The sequence below is a fragment of the Hemitrygon akajei genome, unplaced genomic scaffold (assembly GCF_048418815.1).
Source record: "Hemitrygon akajei unplaced genomic scaffold, sHemAka1.3 Scf000186, whole genome shotgun sequence".
Taxonomy (NCBI): domain Eukaryota; kingdom Metazoa; phylum Chordata; class Chondrichthyes; order Myliobatiformes; family Dasyatidae; genus Hemitrygon; species Hemitrygon akajei.
Genome location: NW_027332072.1, coordinates 299,748 through 323,324, shown reverse-complemented (window position 1 = coordinate 323,324; position 23,577 = coordinate 299,748). Strand labels below are relative to the sequence as shown.

Here is a 23,577-nt window from a genome sequence, read left to right as displayed (position 1 = left end):
AAAAAGCATATCCATGTCAACTTGATCTATCCCCCTCATTATTTTAAATACCTCTATCAAGTCCCCCCTCAACTTTCTACGCTCCAAAGAATAAAGACCTAACTTGTTCAGCCTTTCCCTGTAACTTAGGTGCTGAAACCCAGATATCATTTTGGTAAATCTTCTCTGTACTCTCTCTACTTCGTTGATATCTTTCCTATAATTCGGTGACCAGAACTGTACACAATACTCCAAATTCGGCCTTACCAATGCCTTGTACAATGTACCTGTTCAAGTTTTTCTTAAATGTTAAAAGTGAGCCCGCATTTACAACTTCATCTGGCAGCTCATTCCACACTCCCACCACTCTCTGTGTGAAGAAGCCCCTCCCCCAATGTTCCCTTTAAACTTTTCCCCCTTCACCCTTAACCCATGTCCTCTGGTTTTTTTCTCCCCTAGCCTCAGTGGAAAAAGCCTGCTTGCATTCACTCTATCTATACCCATCATAATTTTATACACCTCTATCCAATCTCCCCTCATTCTTCTACGCTCCAGGGAATAAAGTCCTAACCTATTCAACCTTTCTCTGTAACTCAGTTTCTCAAGTCCCGGCAACATCCTTGTAAACCTTCTCTGCACTCTTTCAGCCTTATTAATATCCTTCCTGTAATTAGGTGACCAAAACTGCACACAATACTCCAAATTCGGCCTCACCAATGTCTTATACAACCTCACCATAACATTCCAACTCTTATACTCAATATTTTGATTTATAAAGGCCAATGTACCAAAAGCTCTCTTTACTACCCTATCTACCTGTGACACCACTTTTAGGGAATTTTGTATCTGTATTCCCAGATCCCTCTGTTCTACTGCACTCCTCAGTGCCCTACCATTTACCTTGTATATTCTACCTTGGTTTGCCCTTCCAAAGTCATGGCTAAATGATGGATGTGATTGGGAGCTGAATGTCCAAGGATACACAGTGTATAGGAAAGATAGGAAGGTAGGTAGAGGGGGTGGCGTGGCCCTGATGGTAAGCAATGATATCAAATCACTAGAAAGAAGGGACATAGGATCAGAAGAAGTATAATCCCTATGGGTCAAGTTAAGAAATGGCAAGGGTAAAAAGACACTAATAGCAGTTATATACGGGCCTCCAAACAGCAGCTGGGATGTGGACTACAAGTTACAGCTGGAAATAGAAAAAGCGTGTCAGAAGGAAAATGTCAAGATAATTATGGGGGATTTTAATATGGAAGTGGATTGGGAAAGTCATGAAGATACTGGATCTCAGGAGAGGGAGTTTGTAGAATGCCTACGGGATGGCTTTCTGGAGCAGCTTGTCCATAAGCCCACCAGGGGATCGGCTGTTTTGGATTGGGTGCTGTGTAATGAACCTGAGGCGATTAGGGAGCTAGAGGTAATGGAACCCCTTGGAAGTAGTGATCATAATATGATCGAGTTCAGTTTCAAATTTGAAAAGGAGAAGCTGGTGTCAAGCGTATCAATATTTCAGTAGAACAAAGGAAATTACAGTGGTATGAGAGAGGAACTGGCCCAAGTTGATTGGAAAAGTAAGCTAGATGGAGGGACAGTAGAGCAAAATTTGATGAAATTCCTACAAGAAATAAGGAAAGTGCAGGAAAAATATTTTCCAAGAAAAAAGAAAATCATGAATGGAAAAATGGCACAAATGTGGCTAACGAGAGAGGTTAAGGCTAAAATAAAAGCAAAAGAGATGGTGTACAAGAAAGCAAAAATTAGTGGGAAAACTGAGGACTGGACGACTTTTAAAAACTTACAGAAGGAAACTAAGAAAGTCATTAGGAAAGAAAAGATGAATTATGAAAGGAAGTTGGCAATTAACATAAAAAAGGACAGTAAGAGTTTTATTAAATATACGAAGAGTAAAAGAGTGACATGGGTAGATATAGGACCGATTGAAAATGATGCTGGAGTAATTACAATGGGTAACAAAGAGATGGCAAAGGAACTAAACGAGTATTTTGCATCAGTCTTCACAGTGGAAGACATTAGCAACATACCTGATAGCCAGAGGTCTCAGGGAATAGAATTAGGTACAGTCAAGATTACTAGAGAGAAAGTGCTTGAGAAGCTAAATGGACTAAGGATAGATAAGTCTCTGCACCCATGGGTTCTGAAGGAGGTGGCTTTGGAGATTGTGGAGGCATTGGAAATAATCTTCCAGGAATCAGTAGACTCTGGCATCATTCCAGAGGACTGGAAGGTCACAAATGTAGTTCCACTGTTTAAGAAAGGAGGGAGGCAGCAAAAAGAAAATTACAGAACTATTAGTCTGACATCGGTAGTTGGAAAGTTATTGGAGTCGATCCTCAAGGACGAGGTTATGAAATACCTCGAGGTGCATGACAAAATAGGCCCAAGCCAACATGGTTTCATGAAGGGAAGATCCTGCCTCACCGACCTATTGGAATTTTTTGAGGTAATTTCAAATAAGATTGACAGGGAGAGGCTATGGATGTTGTGTATTTGGATTTTCAAAAGGCCTTTGATAAGGTGCCGCATAAAAGGCTGCTTAATAAGATGAGGGCCCATGGAATTACAGGAAGGATATTGGAATGGGTGTGCATTGGCTGATAGGCAGAAAGCAAAGAGTGGGAATACAGGGATCCTATTCTGGTTGGTTGCCGGTTACTAGTGGTGTTCCGCAGGGGTCGATGTTGGGGCCTCTTCTTTTTACATTGTAGATCGATGATTTAGATTATGGATTAAATGGTTTTGTGGCTAAGGTTGCAGATGACACCAAGACAGATAGAGGAGCAGGAAGTGTTGAAGAAACGGAAAGTTTGCAGAGTGACTTAGTCAGTTTAGGAGAGTGGGCAAAGAAATGACAGATGAAATATAATGTTGAGAAATGTACGGTTGTACATTTTGGAAGAAGAAATAATCAGGCAGATTATTATTTAGATGGGGAGAAAATTCAAAAACCAGAAGTGCAAAGGGACTTGGGGGTCCTCGTGCAGGATACTCTAAAGGTTAACCACCAGGTTGGATCAGCAGTAAGGAAAGCGAATGCTATGTTGGCATTCTTTTCAAGAGGAATAGTGAAGGAGGTGTTGATGAGGCTCTATGGGGCACTGGTGAGACCCCATTTGGAATACTGTATGCAGTTTTGGGCCCCCTATCTTAGAAAGGATGTACTGATGTTGGAGAGAGTTCAGAGAAGATTTACGAGGATGATTCCTGGAATGCAGGGGCTAACATATGAGGAGTGTTTGACGGCTCTTGGATTGTATTCATTAGAGTATAGAAGAATGAGAGGGGATCTCCTAGAAACATTTCCAATGTTGAAAGGGTTGGACAGAGTAGATGTGGAAAGGCTGTTTCCCTTGGTGGGTGAGTCCAGGACAAGAGGCCACAGTCTTAGAATTAGAGGGCACCCATTTAAAACAGAGTTGAGTAGAATTTTTTCTAGCCAGAGGGTCTTGGATTTATGGAATTCGTTGCCACATACAGCCATGGAGGCCCAATCATTGAGGGTGTTTAAGGAGGAGATTGATAGGTATCTAATTAGTCAGGGCATCAAGGGATATGGGGAAAAAGCCGGAAATTGGAACTAGATGGGAGAATAGTTTAGCTCATGGTGGAGTGGCGGAGCAGACTCGATGGGCCGAATGGCCTACTTCTGCTCCTTTGTCTTGTGATCTTGTGAAAGTGCAATTCCTCACACTTGTCTGTATTAAACTCCATCTGCCATTTGTCAGCCCATTTTTCCAGCTGGTCCAAATCCCTCTGCTGGAAAAATGCGCTGAAAAATGGCAGATGGAGTTCAATCAGGTTCAAGAACAACTACATCCCTTCAACCATTCGGTCTTGAACCAATCAGCAAAACCCTAATCTCCACTTCAATATAACAACACTCAATATAACAGCAATCATATAACAACTGTGAAAATTTTGCATTTTCCTTGTGATACCATGTGTTTGCGTTGCTGCAGCAAGTAAGTTTTTCATTGACGTAAGAGATTCTGCAGGTGCTGGAAATCTGACGCAACACTCACACACACACACACACTCACAGATAGATACACACACACGCACACACACACACTCAGATAGATACACACACACACACACACACACACACACTCACAGATAGATACACACACACTCAGATAGATACACACACACACTCACAGATACACACACACACACTCACAGATAGATACACACACACGCACACACACACACATACACACACACACACTCACAGATAGATACACACACACTCAGATAGATACACACACACACTCACAGATACACACACACACGCTCACAGATAGATACACACACGCACACACACACACATACACACACACACACTCACAGATAGATACACACACACTCAGATAGATACACACACACACTCACAGATACACACACACACACTCACAGATAGATACACACACTCACAGATAGATACACACACACTCAGATACACACACACTCACAGATACACACACACACTCACAGATAGATACACACACACGCACACACACACACACTCAGATACACACACACACACACACTCACAGATAGATACACACACTCACAGATAGATACACACACACTCAGATACACACACACTCACAGATACACACACACACTCACAGATAGATACACACACACGCACACACACACACACTCAGATACACACACACACACACACTCACAGATAGATACACACACGCACACACACACACACACACACTCACAGATAGATACACACACACACACACACTCAGATAGATACACACACACTCACAGATACACACACGCACACACACACACACACTCACAGATACACACACACACGCACACACACACACTCAGATAGATACACACACACTCACAGATAGATACACACACATACACACACACACACTCACTCACAGATAGATACACACACACGCACACACACACACTCACAGACACACACACACAGATAAATACATACACACACACACACTCACAGATAGATACACACACACACTCACAGATAGATACACACACGCACACACACACAGATAGATACACACACACACACACTCAGATAGATACACACACACTCACAGATACACACACACACTCACAGATAGATACACACACACACTCACAGATAGATACACACACGCACACACACACACACACTCACAGATACACACACACACGCACACACACAGATAGATACACACACGCACACACACACACACACTCACAGATAGATACACACACACGTACACACACACACACTCACAGATACACACACACACGCACACACACACACTCACAGATACACACACACACACAGATAAATACACACACACACTCACAGATAGATACACACACACACGTACACACACACACACTCACAGATAGATACACACACGCACACACACACAGATAGATACACACACACGCACACACACAGAGATAGATACACACACACACGCACACACACACTCAGATAGATACACACACACACTCACAGATAGATACACACACACGCACACACACACACTCAGATAGATACACACACACACTCACAGATAGATACACACACACACACACACATGCACACACACACACACACTCACAGATAGATACACACACACACACAGATAGATACACACACACGCACACACACACACTCAGATAGATACACACACACACTCACAGATAGATACACACACACGCACACACACACACTCAGATAGATACACACACACACACTCACAGATAGATACACACACACACACACTCACAGATAGATACACACACACGCACACACACACTCAGATAGATACACACACACTCACAGATACACACACACGCACACACACACACTCAGATAGATACACACACACACACTCACAGATAGATACACACACGCACACACACACATGCACACACACACACACACACTCACAGATAGATACACACACACACACACTCACAGATAGATACACACACATGCACACTCAGATAGATACACACACACACTCACAGATAGATACACACACGCACACACACACACTCACAGATACACACACACGCACACACACACAGATAGATACACACACACGTACACACACACACACTCAGATACACACACACACTTACAGATAGATACACACACGCACACACACACACACACACACTCACAGATAGATACACACACACACACTCAGATAGATACACACACACACACTCACAGATAGATACACACACGCACACACACACATGCACACACACACACACACTCACAGATAGATACACACACACACACACTCACAGATAGATACACACACATGCACACTCAGATAGATACACACACACACTCACAGATAGATACACACACGCACACACACACACTCACAGATACACACACACGCACACACACACAGATAGATACACACACACGTACACACACACACACTCAGATACACACACACACACACTTACAGATAGATACACACACGCACACACACACACACACACACTCACAGATAGATACACACACACACACTCAGATAGATACACACACACTCACAGATACACACACGCACACACACACACACACTCACAGATACACACACACACGCACACACACACACTCAGATAGATACACACACACTCACAGATAGATACACACACACATACACACACACACTCACAGATAGATACACACACACGCACACACACACACTCACAGACACACACACACACACAGATAAATATATATACACACACACTCACAGATAGATACACACACACACTCACAGATAGATACACACACGCACACACACACACAGATAGATACACACACACACACACACTCAGATAGATACACACACACTCACAGATACACACACACACTCACAGATAGATACACACACACTCACAGATAGATACACACACGCACACACACACACACACTCACAGATACACACACACACACGCACACACACAGATAGATACACACACGCACACACACACACACTCACAGATAGATACACACACACGTACACACACACACACTCACAGATACACACACACACGCACACACACACACTCACAGATACACACACACACACACAGATAAATACACACACACACTCACAGATAGATACACACACACACGTACACACACACACACTCACAGATAGATACACACACGCACACACACACACACACAGATAGATACACACACACACACGCACACACACACAGATAGATACACACACACGCACACACACACTCAGATAGATACACACACACACTCACAGATAGATACACACACGCACACACACACATGCACACACACACTCACAGATAGATACACACACACACCCTCACAGATAGATACACACACACGCACACACACACACTCAGATAGATACACACACACACTCACAGATAGATACACACACACGCACACACACACACTCAGATAGATACACACACACACTCACAGATACACACACACGCACACACACACACTCAGATAGATACATACACACACTCACAGATAGATACACACACGCACACACACACATGCACACACACACACACATGCACACACACACACACACTCACTCACAGATAGATACACACACACACACTCACAGATAGATACACACACACGCACACTCAGATAGATACACACACACACTCACAGATAGATACACACACGCACACACACACACTCACAGATACACACACACACGCACACACACACACAGATAGATACACACACACACGTACACACACACACTCACAGATAGATACACACACACGCACACACACACACTCACAGATAGATACACACACACGCACACACACACACTCACAGATACACACACACACAGATAAATACACACACACACTCACAGATAGATACACACACGCACACACACACAGATAGATACACACACACTCACAGATAGATACACACACACGCACGCACACACACACACTCAGATAGATACACACACGCACACACACTCACAGATAGACACACACACACACAGATAGATACACACACACACACAGATACACACACTCACAGATACACACACACTCACAGATAGATACACACACGCACGCACACACACACACACTCAGATAGATACACACACGCACACACACTCACACTCACTGATAGACACACACACACACAGATAGATACACACACACACACACACACAGATACACACACACTCACAGATACACACACAACAGATAGATACACACACACACAGATACACACACACACTCACAGATACACACACACACACACAGATAGATACACACACAGATAGACACACACACACTCACAGATACACACACACAGATAGATACACACACACACACAGATACACACACACACTCACAGATACACACACATAGATACACACACACACTCACAGATACACACACACACAGATAGATACACACACACTCACACACAGATAGACACACACACACACACTCACACACACAGATAGATACACACACACACATACAGATAGGCAGACACATAAAAGACACACAGATAGACAGACTGACACACAGACAGAGAGACACACACAGAGATGGGCAGACAGACAGACAGACACACTCCTCAGTATATCAGGCAGCTTCTATTGAAGGAAATGAGGTGTGGGCCTGAATATCAGCTGTTTATTTCCCCTTGTAGATGCTGCCTGACTCACTGAGTTCTCCAGCATTTTGAGAGAGGGGAGGAGACCTGGCGGCTGACGGGCGTGGATTCAGTGCTAAACACGTCTGGGGAAGTGTCAATACATGGCTTCAGGAGCCCTTCCCTTGCATACGGAGTTTTTCTTGAACAGGTAAGGCATTGGAAATCTCTGTCATTTCCTCTTGGGCTGTTTGTATCAACACTAACTGGATTAAGCATTGTGAAGTGGGGGAGGGGCTGAAATTATCCATCACCAACTTTCTTCCTCGTGCACAGGAGAATTACTGTGTGAAGGTTTCAGGAGCAGAGGGCTCCTGGCAAACTTTACTTCTGGTTGCTGTTTACTAGACGCACACAGGGACACAGACGAGGAGGCAGGTGGAATCACGCGGGGCAGGGAGGGGTTCTGCCCTCATCTCCCCGTCATTACTCTCATTGCTGCAAATCTGTGCACGGGCAACTCCTGGGACAGGCCCGGCCTTCAAGTGACTCGGTAACTGTTTAATGTAGAACACGCAGCCTCGAGTCAGCCACTCTGTCCTCAGCAACGAGTTCCACGCCAGGGAAACTATGGCATTTACACCAGTGTCTTCAGTCACCCATGTCCTCAAAACTCACTGCTGGCAGGGCCCACAGTTGCATCTTTGAGGGCAAACCAGGTGAACCATAGTCTAAACATGGTCTAACCGAGCAGCCCCAAGTGGACGGACTGACCGAGTTGGCCCAGTTACAGCTCTCTACCCGTGGGATAGGACTCTCCGCAAAACCTCTGGAGCGGGTTTAGAAAGAGACATACCCACATTTCTGCCCCTTACAGGGGCTTCAGGCAGTTGGTGGCTCTCTCTGAAGAGTGCTGCAGGAAGCCTCGGGTCACATCTACAACGGCAGGATGCTGGACAGGAGAGCTGGTCTTTGTCTGTGCACCAGCTGCACCACACTGGGCACCTGGGCAGGTCAGAGAGAAACGGGAGGGGATTTCACTCTCCGTGTGGATGCCCCACACTGGGCACCTGGGCAGGTCAGAGAGAAACGGGAGGGGATTTCACTCTCCGTGTGGTGCCCCACACTGGGCACCTGGGCAGGTCAGAGAGAAACGGGAGGGGATTTCACTCTCCGTGTGGTGCCCCACACTGGGCACCGTGGGCAGGTCAGAGAGAAACGGGAGGGGATTTCACTCTCCGTGTGGATGCACCACACTGGGCACCTGGGCAGGTCAGAGAGAAACGGGAGGGGATTTCACTCTCCGTGTGGTGCCCCACACTGGGCACCTGGGCAGGTCAGAGAGAAACGGGAGGGGATTTCACTCTCCGTGTGGTGCCCCACACTGGGCACCTGGGCAGGTCAGAGAGAAACGGGAGGGGATTTCACTCTCCGTGTGGTGCCCCACACTGGGCACCTGGGCAGGTCAGAGAGAAACGGGAGGGGATTTCACTCTCCGTGTGGTGCCCCACACTGGGCACCTGGGCAGGTCAGAGAGAAACGGGAGGGGATTTCACTCTCCGTGTGGTGCCCCACACTGGGCACCTGGGCAGGTCAGAGAGAAACGGGAGGGGATTTCACTCTCCGTGTGGTGCCCCACACTGGGCACCTGGGCAGGTCAGAGAGAAACGGGAGGGGATTTCACTCTCCGTGTGGTGCCCCACACTGGGCACCTGGGCAGGTCAGAGAGAAACGGGAGGGGATTTCACTCTCCGTGTGGTGCCCCACACTGGGCACCTGGGCAGGTCAGAGAGAAACGGGAGGGGATTTCACTCTCCGTGTGGTGCCCCACACTGGGCACCTGGGCAGGTCAGAGAGAAACGGGAGGGGATTTCACTCTCCGTGTGGTGCCCCACACTGGGCACCTGGGCAGGTCAGAGAGAAACGGGAGGGGATTTCACTCTCCGTGTGGATGCCCCACACTGGGCACCTGGGCAGGTCAGAGAGAAACGGGAGGGGATTTCACTCTCCGTGTGGTGCCCCACACTGGGCACCTGGGCAGGTCAGAGAGAAACGGGAGGGGATTTCACTCTCCGTGTGGTGCCCCACACTGGGCACCTGGGCAGGTCAGAGAGAAACGGGAGGGGATTTCACTCTCCGTGTGGTGCCCCACACTGGGCACCTGGGCAGGTCAGAGAGAAACGGGAGGGGATTTCACTCTCCGTGTGGTGCCCCACACTGGGCACCTGGGCAGGTCAGAGAGAAACGGGAGGGGATTTCACTCTCCGTGTGGTGCCCCACACTGGGCACCTGGGCAGGTCAGAGAGAAACGGGAGGGGATTTCACTCTCCGTGTGGTGCCCCACACTGGGCACCTGGGCAGGTCAGAGAGAAACGGGAGGGGATTTCACTCTCCGTGTGGTGCCCCACACTGGGCACCTGGGCAGGTCAGAGAGAAACGGGAGGGGATTTCACTCTCCGTGTGGTGCCCCACACTGGGCACCTGGGCAGGTCAGAGAGAAACGGGAGGGGATTTCACTCTCCGTGTGGTGCCCCACACTGGGCACCTGGGCAGGTCAGAGAGAAACGGGAGGGGATTTCACTCTCCGTGTGGTGCCCCACACTGGGCACCTGGGCAGGTCAGAGAGAAACGGGAGGGGATTTCACTCTCCGTGTGGATGCCCCACACTGGGCACCTGGGCAGGTCAGAGAGAAACGGGAGGGGATTTCACTCTCCGTGTGGTGCCCCACACTGGGCACCTGGGCAGGTCAGAGAGAAACGGGAGGGGATTTCACTCTCCGTGTGGTGCCCCACACTGGGCACCTGGGCAGGTCAGAGAGAAACGGGAGGGGATTTCACTCTCCGTGTGGTGCCCCACACTGGGCACCTGGGCAGGTCAGAGAGAAACGGGAGGGGATTTCACTCTCCGTGTGGTGCCCCACACTGGGCACCTGGGCAGGTCAGAGAGAAACGGGAGGGGATTTCACTCTCCGTGTGGATGCCCCACACTGGGCACCGTGGGCAGGTCAGAGAGAAACGGGAGGGGATTTCACTCTCCGTGTGGTGCCCCACACTGGGCACCTGGGCAGGTCAGAGAGAAACGGGAGGGGATTTCACTCTCCGTGTGGATGCCCCACACTGGGCACCTGGGCAGGTCAGAGAGAAACGGGAGGGGATTTCACTCTCCGTGTGGATGCCCCACACTGGGCACCGTGGGCAGGTCAGAGAGAAACGGGAGGGGATTTCACTCTCCGTGTGGTGCCCCACACTGGGCACCTGGGCAGGTCAGAGAGAAACGGGAGGGGATTTCACTCTCCGTGTGGTGCCCCACACTGGGCACCTGGGCAGGTCAGAGAGAAACGGGAGGGGATTTCACTCTCCGTGTGGTGCCCCACACTGGGCACCTGGGCAGGTCAGAGAGAAACGGGAGGGGATTTCACTCTCCGTGTGGTGCCCCACACTGGGCACCTGGGCAGGTCAGAGAGAAACGGGAGGGGATTTCACTCTCCGTGTGGATGCCCCACACTGGGCACCTGGGCAGGTCAGAGAGAAACGGGAGGGGATTTCACTCTCCGTGTGGTGCCCCACACTGGGCACCTGGGCAGGTCAGAGAGAAACGGGAGGGGATTTCACTCTCCGTGTGGTGCCCCACACTGGGCACCTGGGCAGGTCAGAGAGAAACGGGAGGGGATTTCACTCTCCGTGTGGTGCCCCACACTGGGCACCTGGGCAGGTCAGAGAGAAACGGGAGGGGATTTCACTCTCCGTGTGGTGCCCCACACTGGGCACCTGGGCAGGTCAGAGAGAAACGGGAGGGGATTTCACTCTCCGTGTGGTGCCCCACACTGGGCACCTGGGCAGGTCAGAGAGAAACGGGAGGGGATTTCACTCTCCGTGTGGTGCCCCACACTGGGCACCTGGGCAGGTCAGAGAGAAACGGGAGGGGATTTCACTCTCCGTGTGGTGCCCCACACTGGGCACCTGGGCAGGTCAGAGAGAAACGGGAGGGGATTTCACTCTCCGTGTGGTGCCCCACACTGGGCACCTGGGCAGGTCAGAGAGAAACGGGAGGGGATTTCACTCTCCGTGTGGTGCCCCACACTGGGCACCTGGGCAGGTCAGAGAGAAACGGGAGGGGATTTCACTCTCCGTGTGGTGCCCCACACTGGGCACCTGGGCAGGTCAGAGAGAAACGGGAGGGGATTTCACTCTCCGTGTGGATGCCCCACACTGGGCACCTGGGCAGGTCAGAGAGAAACGGGAGGGGATTTCACTCTCCGTGTGGTGCCCCACACTGGGCACCTGGGCAGGTCAGAGAGAAACGGGAGGGGATTTCACTCTCCGTGTGGTGCCCCACACTGGGCACCTGGGCAGGTCAGAGAGAAACGGGAGGGGATTTCACTCTCCGTGTGGTGCCCCACACTGGGCACCTGGGCAGGTCAGAGAGAAACGGGAGGGGATTTCACTCTCCGTGTGGTGCCCCACACTGGGCACCTGGGCAGGTCAGAGAGAAACGGGAGGGGATTTCACTCTCCGTGTGGATGCCCCACACTGGGCACCGTGGGCAGGTCAGAGAGAAACGGGAGGGGATTTCACTCTCCGTGTGGTGCCCCACACTGGGCACCTGGGCAGGTCAGAGAGAAACGGGAGGGGATTTCACTCTCCGTGTGGATGCCCCACACTGGGCACCTGGGCAGGTCAGAGAGAAACGGGAGGGGATTTCACTCTCCGTGTGGATGCCCCACACTGGGCACCGTGGGCAGGTCAGAGAGAAACGGGAGGGGATTTCACTCTCCGTGTGGTGCCCCACACTGGGCACCTGGGCAGGTCAGAGAGAAACGGGAGGGGATTTCACTCTCCGTGTGGTGCCCCACACTGGGCACCTGGGCAGGTCAGAGAGAAACGGGAGGGGATTTCACTCTCCGTGTGGTGCCCCACACTGGGCACCTGGGCAGGTCAGAGAGAAACGGGAGGGGATTTCACTCTCCGTGTGGTGCCCCACACTGGGCACCTGGGCAGGTCAGAGAGAAACGGGAGGGGATTTCACTCTCCGTGTGGTGCCCCACACTGGGCACCGTGGGCAGGTCAGAGAGAAACGGGAGGGGATTTCACTCTCCGTGTGGTGCCCCACACTGGGCACCTGGGCAGGTCAGAGAGAAACGGGAGGGGATTTCACTCTCCGTGTGGTGCCCCACACTGGGCACCTGGGCAGGTCAGAGAGAAACGGGAGGGGATTTCACTCTCCGTGTGGTGCCCCACACTGGGCACCTGGGCAGGTCAGAGAGAAACGGGAGGGGATTTCACTCTCCGTGTGGTGCCCCACACTGGGCACCTGGGCAGGTCAGAGAGAAACGGGAGGGGATTTCACTCTCCGTGTGGTGCCCCACACTGGGCACCTGGGCAGGTCAGAGAGAAACGGGAGGGGATTTCACTCTCCGTGTGGTGCCCCACACTGGGCACCTGGGCAGGTCAGAGAGAAACGGGAGGGGATTTCACTCTCCGTGTGGTGCCCCACACTGGGCACCTGGGCAGGTCAGAGAGAAACGGGAGGGGATTTCACTCTCCGTGTGGATGCCCCACACTGGGCACCTGGGCAGGTCAGAGAGAAACGGGAGGGGATTTCACTCTCCGTGTGGTGCCCCACACTGGGCACCTGGGCAGGTCAGAGAGAAACGGGAGGGGATTTCACTCTCCGTGTGGTGCCCCACACTGGGCAACTGGGCAGGTCAGAGAGAAACGGGAGGGGATTTCACTCTCCGTGTGGTGCCCCACACTGGGCACCTGGGCAGGTCAGAGAGAAACGGGAGGGGATTTCACTCTCCGTGTGGTGCCCCACACTGGGCACCTGGGCAGGTCAGAGAGAAACGGGAGGGGATTTCACTCTCCGTGTGGTGCCCCACACTGGGCACCTGGGCAGGTCAGAGAGAAACGGGAGGGGATTTCACTCTCCGTGTGGATGAAGTGTGGACAGGAGGCTCGGCAATCCCAGTCACTGTTGTACGCACACAGACGCACTCTCACTTATCGGTGCTGGCTCTCCCCAGTGGACAGGGATCCCGTTTGCCCGGGGGCAGACATGATGCAGATCGCAGCCACAACCGGAAACGTTGCAGGGACAGACCCTGTCTGGAGCCTCCGGGAGTGGGGACTGTGATAGAGTGCATGGGGAAGATGCTTTTCCAGAAGGGGAGCTCACCTGGAGTGTGTCTGCAGCAGGCGACGTTTCCCTTCAATCTCTCTGAATTATGGAGGACAGCATGTGTATAAATGTCGTTTGCCCGGGGCAGACAAAGGGAAACGTTTGGCGTGGGTGGTGGGAAACATTCCAGGGACAGACCCTGTCTGGAGCCTCCGGGAGTGGGGACTGTGACAGTCAGAGTGCTTGGTGTGGATGCTTTTCCAGACAGGGTGGTCAGCTGGAGGGCGTCTGCACCAGGCGATAGATTGCCCGGGGTCAGTCACTGCCCGACTCGAAAATGCAGACTAAGTTGCAGAATTAGGCCATTTGGCCCATCGAGTCTGCTCTGCAATTTTATCATGGCTGATCCATTTCCCTCTTAACCCTATTCTCCAGCCGCCTTCTCCCCGTAACCTTACATGTTTTTTAATTAAGTGGAATGGTGAACAATAGCCAGATCAGAAAGGCTGATCAACTAGTTCCCAAAGAGAACTCTGATAGGCCAATCAGATGGGTCGCTGCTGCTCAGCGATAGAACACAAAAAATCATACGTACAATAAAGAAACTTTAAAAAATAGTAGAGATACTGGAGTCATGATGATCATGATGGAGAGAGACATTTATACACATGCCGTCCTCCATAATTCAGAGAGATTGAAGGGTAAGGTTACAGGGTGACAAAATGTGACAGGAGCACTTGGAACTGAAAACTAATCCCTACCGGGAGAAAACAGCACCTGATCTTTCCGCACTGTTCTCCAGCAGTTTAAGGACTAAGTCCAGCTGGAACATAACTCACAAGTGCTTTTGAAAGTCAGGTATTAACCCTACCTGCCCATAACCAAGCATTGCCATCCTGGTCCCCTTCATGATAGCTTATGAAGAAGTTTGTGACTTCCCTCCCAGAGATGATAGGTGTTTGTTCACTCGACTCTTGAAGGCTTGGACCCCATCGTCTCAGATGTTTCCAACCACAGCATCTGGAAGGCTGTTCCAAATTCTGATAGCACAGTGAAGGAAGCTTCTGTCCAGTGTGTAGGTTCTGGCATCAGGCACAGAAACAGCATGAGCAGGCATAGATGAACTTGATCGTGTGGTGCGCCGTCTCTCGTAAGATGAAGGCAGCATGGCGTGAAGGTCTGTAGGGCTGTGGCTGGTGTGCATTTTGTATAGCACAGTAGCTGCAGCAACCTGTCGTCTGTGGTGTAAGCTACTGATGGCTAGCTTCTCACGAGCTGTGGCTTCATCTACACCTATAATCCTGAGAGCCTTTCTGTGAATGGAATCAAGCTGGCTGAGGACAGTCTGTGAGGCATTCATCCATGATAAGCAGGCATACATTTGCTAGGTTTTAATGAGGTCACCCCTCAGTTTTCCGAATTCTAGTGAATCATCAAACACTCTTCACATTACAAGCCATTCAATGCTGGAATCATTTTTGTGAACTTCCTTTGAACCCTCTCCAGTGTCAGTACATCATTTCTAAGATAAGGGGCCCAAAACTGCTCACAGTTCTCCAGACGAGGCCTCACCAGTGCTTTATAAAGTCTTTCGAAATGAATGCTAACATCACATTTGCCTTCCTCACAAGACTCACCCGCAAATTAACCCTTCGGGAATCCTACACAATGACTCTAAGTCCCTTATTTTTCGGTTTTCGGTATTTTCTCTCCATTTAGAAAATAGTCAACTCTTTCATTTCTTCCTCCAAAGTACATGACCATACACTTTCTATCTTCATAACATCTGTAAACTTTGGAACAAAGTAATCAATTGCATCATCCAAATCATTGACATGTAACGTAATAAGCATTGGTCCCAACACACAGCCCTGTGGAACATCACTCGTCACCAGCAGCCAACCACAAAAAGGCTCCCTTTATCCCCACTCTTTGCCTCCTGCTGATCAGCCACTGCTTTATCCAGGCTAGAATCTTTCCTGTGATACCAGGGGCTTGCAGCCTCATGTGTGGCACCCTGTCAAAGGGCTTCTGAAAATCCAAGTGCACAACATCTACCGATTCTGCAAGGTGCCTCTCTGAGCACATCTGCGTTTGGTATCTATCGCTCTAAACCAGGGGTTTAAGGAAGTTACAGGAGGTTGGGGTACAATCTCTGGAAAGGCAGCTCAGGAGCAAAGTGGCAATCACAGGCTACATCTGAATGCTCGACAGCTGTGGCATCACTTCTTATAAAGTTAAATCTAGTGACGAATAAACTCTCCTCGGGCTTCCAGTCAGGGTTAGGATCGATTATAAGCGATGTTTCGATGACCAACTCTGCCATCTTCCTGGTGAAATGGTTCTAATTACTGACTGGAATAAAGACACTGAGAATTTCAGCCTGGAAAACCTCATCATGAATTCCAGTCTCTTGCAACCTTGTCAATAAATCCAAAATGGGTCTCCGTCAGGCAGAGACCCACGCTGGGTGGAAGCCCAACAGGAAGTCTGTTCTGAGCAGTATCACCAAGGAGAGCAGTCTGTGGCAAACACACAATGAAACCAACCAGACAATTCCATCAACAAATCATTGGACAGAGTCCTGAGGAGATTCGTGAGGATGACTTCAGGAATGGAAGTGTTGACATATGAGGAGTGTTTGGCAGCTTTGGGCCTGTATTCACTGAAATTTAGAAGAATGCGAGGGGATCTCATTGAGATTAGATAAGGTGGATGTAGAGAGGATGTTTCCTATGGTGAGGGTATCTAGAATGAGAGGGCACAGCCTCAAAATCGATGGGCAACCCTTTTAGAACAAAGGTAAGGAGGAATCTTTTTCAGCCAGAGAGTGGTGAATCTGTGGAATGCTCTGCGACAGAGTGCGGTGGAGGCCAAGTCCGTGGGAATATTTAAGGCGGAAGTTGATAGTTTCCTGATTGGTCAGGGCACCATAGGATACGGCAAGAAGGCAGATGTATGGGGTTGAGTGGGATTCAGGATCAGCCATGATGGAATGGCGGAGAAGACTCGATGGGCTGAATGGCCTAATTCTGCTCCGATGTCTTATGGTCTTATGGTCTAATCAAGTCTGAATAATTGGACAAAGAAATTCAGTCTCAGGCAAATCTTAAAAACCCTGAGTGGGATTTTCCAATCAAAAATCCGGTCTGCAAGATGTATGAGTATATCTCTGTTATGGCAGTGAAGGAGGGCATTGTTCCATCAGCTTCATGCTGGTCCTAGCAGGGCAATTCCATCAGTCCAGTGCTCTCTCTGATTCCTCGGCCACCACTCTCTCCCTCTCGCCAAACTTTTTGACCATTTACCCAAACTCAGGCAAAATCAACAGCATCCTATTAACATATTAATACATAAACTAGCACATCTTTGGGATCTGGGTGGAAACCAGAGCACCCAGGAGAAACCAGATACAGGAGAGTGTGCAAACTTAACACAGGGAAACTGATGGAAAATTTCCAGAGGGAAGAGCAGCAGGGGGCCAGTGTAAGACTGGAAATTTTCCAGAGGGAAGAGCAGTGGGGGGGGGGGGGGCAGTGTAAGACTGGAAATTTTCCAGGGGGAAGAACAGCGGGGGGGGGGGCAGTGTAAGACTGGAAAATTTCCAGAGGGAAGAGCAGCGGGGGGGGGGCAGTGTAAGACTGGAAAATTTCCAGAGGGAAGAGCAGCAGGGGGCCAGTGTAAGACTGGAAATTTTCCAGAGGGAAGAGCAGTGGGGGGGGGGGCAGTGTAAGACTGGAAAATTTCCAGAGGGAAGAGCAGCGGGGGGGGGCAGTGTAAGACTGGAAAATTTCCAGAGGGAAGAGCAGCGGGGGGGGGCAGTGTAAGACTGGAAAATTTCCAGAGGGAAGAGCAGCAGGGGGCCAGTGTAAGACTGGAAATTTTCCAGAGGGAAGAGCAGTGGGGGGGGGGGCAGTGTAAGACTGGAAAATTTCCAGAGGGAAGAGCAGCGGGGGGGGGCAGTGTAAGACTGGAAAATTTCCAGAGGGAAGAGCAGCGGGGGGGGCAGTGTAAGACTGGAAATTTTCCAGAGGGAAGAGCAGCGGGGGGGGGGGCAGTGTAAGACTGGAAATTTTCCAGAGGGAAGAGCAGCGGGGGGGGGCAGTGTAAGACTGGAAATTTTCCAGAGGGAAGAGCAGCGGGGGCGGGGGGGCCCAGTGTAAGACTGGAAAATTTCCAGGGGGAAGAGCAGTGGGGGGGGGCAGTGTAAGACTGGAAATTTTCCAGAGGGAAGAGCAGTGGGGGGGGGGCAGTGTAAGACTGGAAATTTTCCAGAGGGAAGAGCAGCGGGGGGGGGGGGGGGGCCCAGTGTAAGACTGGAAAATTTCCAGAGGGAAGAGCAGCGGGGACCCAGTGTAAGACTGGAAATTTTCCAGAGGGAAGAGCAGCGGGGGCGGGGGGGGGGCCCAGTGTAAGACTGGAAAATTTCCAGAGGGAAGAGCAGCGGGGACCCAGTGTAAGACGGGAAAATTTCCAGAGGGAAGAGCAGCGGGGGCCCAGTGTAAGACTGGAAAATTTCCAGAGGGAAGAGCAGCGGGGACCCAGTGTAAGACTGGAAATTTTCCAGAGGGAAGAGCAGCGGGGGCGGGGGAGTGTAAGACGGGAAATTTTCCAGAGGGAAGAGCAGCGGGGGCGGGGGAGTGTAAGACGGGAAATTTTCCAGAGGGAAGAGCAGCGGGGACCCAGTGTAAGACTGGAAATTTTCCAGAGGGAAGAGCAGCGGGGACCCAGTGTAAGACTGGAAAATTTCCAGAGGGAAGAGCAGCGGGGACCCAGTGTAAGACTGGAAATTTTCCAGAGGGAAGAGCAGCGGGGGCGGGGGGGGGGCCCAGTGTAAGACTGGAAAATTTCCAGAGGGAAGAGCAGCGGGGACCCAGTGTAAGACGGGAAAATTTCCAGAGGGAAGAGCAGCGGGGGCCCAGTGTAAGACTGGAAAATTTCCAGAGGGAAGAGCAGCGGGGACCCAGTGTAAGACTGGAAATTTTCCAGAGGGAAGAGCAGCGGGGGCGGGGGAGTGTAAGACGGGAAATTTTCCAGAGGGAAGAGCAGCGGGGGCGGGGGAGTGTAAGACGGGAAATTTTCCAGAGGGAAGAGCAGCGGGGACCCAGTGTAAGACTGGAAATTTTCCAGAGGGAAGAGCAGCGGGGGCGGGGGAGTGTAAGACGGGAAAATTTCCAGAGGGAAGAGCAGCGGGGGAGGGGGGGGAGTGTAAGACGGGAAAATTTCCAGGGGGAAGAGCAGCGGGGGCGGGGGGGCCCAGTGTAAGACTGGAAAATTTCCAGAGGGAAGAGCAGCGGGGACCCAGTGTAAGACTGGAAATTTTCCAGAGGGAAGAGCAGCGGGGGCGGGGGAGTGTAAGACGGGAAATTTTCCAGAGGGAAGAGCAGCGGGGGGGGGGGGCAGTGTAAGACTGGAAAATTTCCAGAGGGAAGAGCAGCGGGGGCGGGGGGGCCCAGTGTAAGACTGGAAAATTTCCAGAGGGAAGAGCAGCGGGGAGGGGGGGCAGTGTAAGACGGGAAATTTTCCAGAGGGAAGAGCAGCGGGGAGGGGGGGCCCAGTGTAAGACTGGAAAATTTCCAGAGGGAAGAGCAGCGGGGAGGGGGGAGTGTAAGACGGGAAAATTTCCAGAGGGAAGAGCAGCGGGGACCCAGTGTAAGACTGGAAATTTTCCAGAGGGAAGAGCAGCGGGGGCGGGGGAGTGTAAGACGGGAAATTTTCCAGAGGGAAGAGCAGCGGGGAGGGGGGGAGTGTAAGACGGGAAATTTTCCAGAGGGAAGAGCAGCGGGGGGGGGGGGGCAGTGTAAGACGGGAAATTTCCAGAGGGAAGAGCAGCGGGGAGGGGGGGAGTGTAAGACGGGAAAATTTCCAGAGGGAAGAGCAGCGGGGGGCCCAGTGTAAGACTGGAAATTTTCCAGAGGGAAGAGCAGCGGGGACCCAATGTAAGACATTGTGATTAAGAAATCTTGTGTCAGACACAAAATCAGGCTTGGTTAAACTCAAACGGGAACCTCAGGCCAGGACCATCTCAAAGTGAATCTGACTCAGCATTAACAGCCAGGATAATCTCACTGAGAGTTCAAGCCCGAGAGAATCACGGCACTTAGTGAGAGACCCACCCTTGAACAGTCTCGATGAAGAACCCAGCTTCGGACGTACTTGCCAATCCCACCAAGGAATCCAGCCCAGGACCCCTTCACTGAGAATTTCTGTCCGGGACTATGTTAGGAAAAGTTCCACTCTGGAAATTATCTCCTGTTCCAAGGAATCAGACATGACTAAGCCCTCCTGTGACCATCTCACTGACATGAGCAGTTAGTGGCCACCTTACCAAGTACCAGTCAGTATATTCTCTCCAGGCCACCCAATCTCACCCAGTCCTTCAAAACAGCAAGCACCACCTCTGTTCTGATGCGATTTATGGAATACTGGCCACATAATTCAGAGTGGCTCAGACAAACTGAAAGGAAAACACAGGCACCTTCAGCTCATTTGCTTCGATATAGCCACTGCAGTCTGCGTCGTACTTCCTCCAGGTCTGTGAAACAAAAAAGAGAAACAACTTGAGCTCACTCGACACTGTGCAGGTAGGATTACACAGTGACAGAAACTTGTACCGTTTTCTCCCAGGGAATTATGGGCCTTCACTTCAGAGTTAACACTTCTTTCAGTTAAGCCATTAATTTTAATCCCATGAGCTTTTAACACGGGCCTTTTCAAACCAATGATGATCCATTTGACGGCACCCCTCTGCCTTCGGAGTAGAAAGCGTGCCGGAAGAGCAGTGATAGTTTAGCCCAGGTGGCATTAAGAGAAGACAAGGGATAAAATAAACCACCGTGAGAGCAGTTTACGGCCATCGTTACAGCAATATTACCAATCGAAGCATAAAGCATGCAGTAGAGATAATGCAATAACCAGAGGGAATTGTAATCTTCAACTCACTAGAAATAACTCGGAGGACAAATTGACAGAACGTATTTGATGCTTTCTTGCTGTTGTACGTGACTGGGCGAAGGCAAACTAAAGCAGGAAGCAGGATTTCCTGGAGTGTGCTGTGTAACAAGGAGACAAGCTTAACTTAAAACTCTGAAAACAAGTTCTCTGATTGAGGAAAATGATCAGAGCGTGACAGAATGTGATAGTTTGGTAGTGGCTGCAGAGCAGATTCACCAGGAATGCAGCGTCTTTGTTACGAGGAAGAGACTGGACAGGCTCTTGTTTGTTCTTCCTGGAGCTGTTCAAGTTAGGGGTCACACCTGAGATGTACGACGTTTAGAGGGACATCAAGTAGACCTGAGATGTACAATGTTTCGAGGGACATCAGGTAGACCTGAGATGTACGACGTTCTGAGGGACATCAGGTAGACCTGAGATGTACGACGTTCTGAGGGACATCAGGTAGACCTGAGATGTACGATGTTTTGAGGGACATCAGGTAGACCTGAGATGTACGACGTTCTGAGGGACATCAGGTAGACCTGAGATGTACGATGTTCTGAGGGACATACAGGTACACCTGAGATGTACGACGTTCTGAGGGATATCAGGTAGACCTGAGATGTACGATGTTCTGAGGGATATCAGGTAGACCTGAGATGTACGATGTTTAGAGGGACATCAGGTAGACCTGAGATGGACGATGTTTCGAGGGACATCAGGTAGACCTGAGATGGACGATGTTTCGAGGGACATCAGGTAGACCTGAGATGTATGATGTTTCAGGGGACATCAGGTAGACCTGAGATGTACGATGTTTTGAGGGACATCGGGTAGACCTGAGATGTACGATGTTCTGAGGGACATCAGGTAGAACTGAGATGGACGATGTTTCAGGGGACATCAGGTAGACCTGAGATGGACGACGTTCTGAGGGACATCAGGTAGACCTGAGATGTACGATGTTCTGAGGGACATCAGGTAGACCTGAGATGTACGACGTTCTGAGGGACATCAGGTAGACCTGAGATGTACGACGTTCTGAGGGACATCAGGTAGACCTGAGATGTACGATGTTTTGAGGGACATCAGGTAGACCTGAGATGTACGATGTTTTGAGGGACATCAGGTAGACCTGAGATGTACGATGTTCTGAGGGACATCAGGTAGACCTGAGATGTACGATGAACTGAGGGACATCAGGTAGACCTGAGATGTACGAGGATCTGAGGGACATCAGGTAGACCTGAGATGTACGACGTTCTGAGGGACATCAGGTAGACCTGAGATGTACGACGTTCTGAGGGACATCAGGTAGACCTGAGATGTACGAGGATCTGAGGGACATCAGGTAGACCTGAGATGTACGATGTTTCCGGGGACATCAGGTAGACCTGAGATGTACGACGTTCTGAGGGACATCAGGTAGACCTGAGATGTACGATGATCTGAGGGACATCAGGTAGACCTGAGATGTACGACGTTCTGAGGGACATCAGGTAGACCTGAGATGTACGATGTTTCGAGGGACATCAGGTAGACCTGAGATGTACGATGTTCTGAGGGACATCTGGTAGACCTGAGATGTACGATGTTCTGAGGGACATCAGGTAGACCTGAGATGTACGATGTTCTGAGGGACATCAGGTAGACCTGAGATGTACGACGTTTCGAGGGACATCAGGTAGACCTGAGATGTACGATGTTCTGAGGGACATCAGGCAGACCTGAGATGTACGACGTTTAGAGGGACATCAGGTAGACCTGAGATGTACGACATTCTGAGGGACATCAGGCAGACCTGAGATGTATGACATTTAGAGGGACATCAGGTAGACCTGAGATGTATGATGTT

At 50.4% G+C, this 23,577-nt stretch overlaps 1 protein-coding gene across 1 annotated transcript in view; it reads right to left on the bottom strand.

Annotated features, from left to right (window-relative positions):
• Window positions 1-23,366, bottom strand: part of LOC140724304 (calretinin-like) — a 170,340-nt gene extending 146,974 nt beyond the window's left edge. The window contains exons 1-3 of the mRNA XM_073038757.1: window positions 23,202-23,366; window positions 21,729-21,806; window positions 21,265-21,321 (exon numbers count right to left, since the gene is read on the bottom strand). Coding sequence (XP_072894858.1) covers window positions 21,265-21,321; window positions 21,729-21,806; window positions 23,202-23,366 — 300 coding nt within the window. The remainder of the gene's footprint in view (window positions 1-21,264; window positions 21,322-21,728; window positions 21,807-23,201) is intronic.
• Window positions 23,367-23,577: the final 211 nt, after the last annotated feature.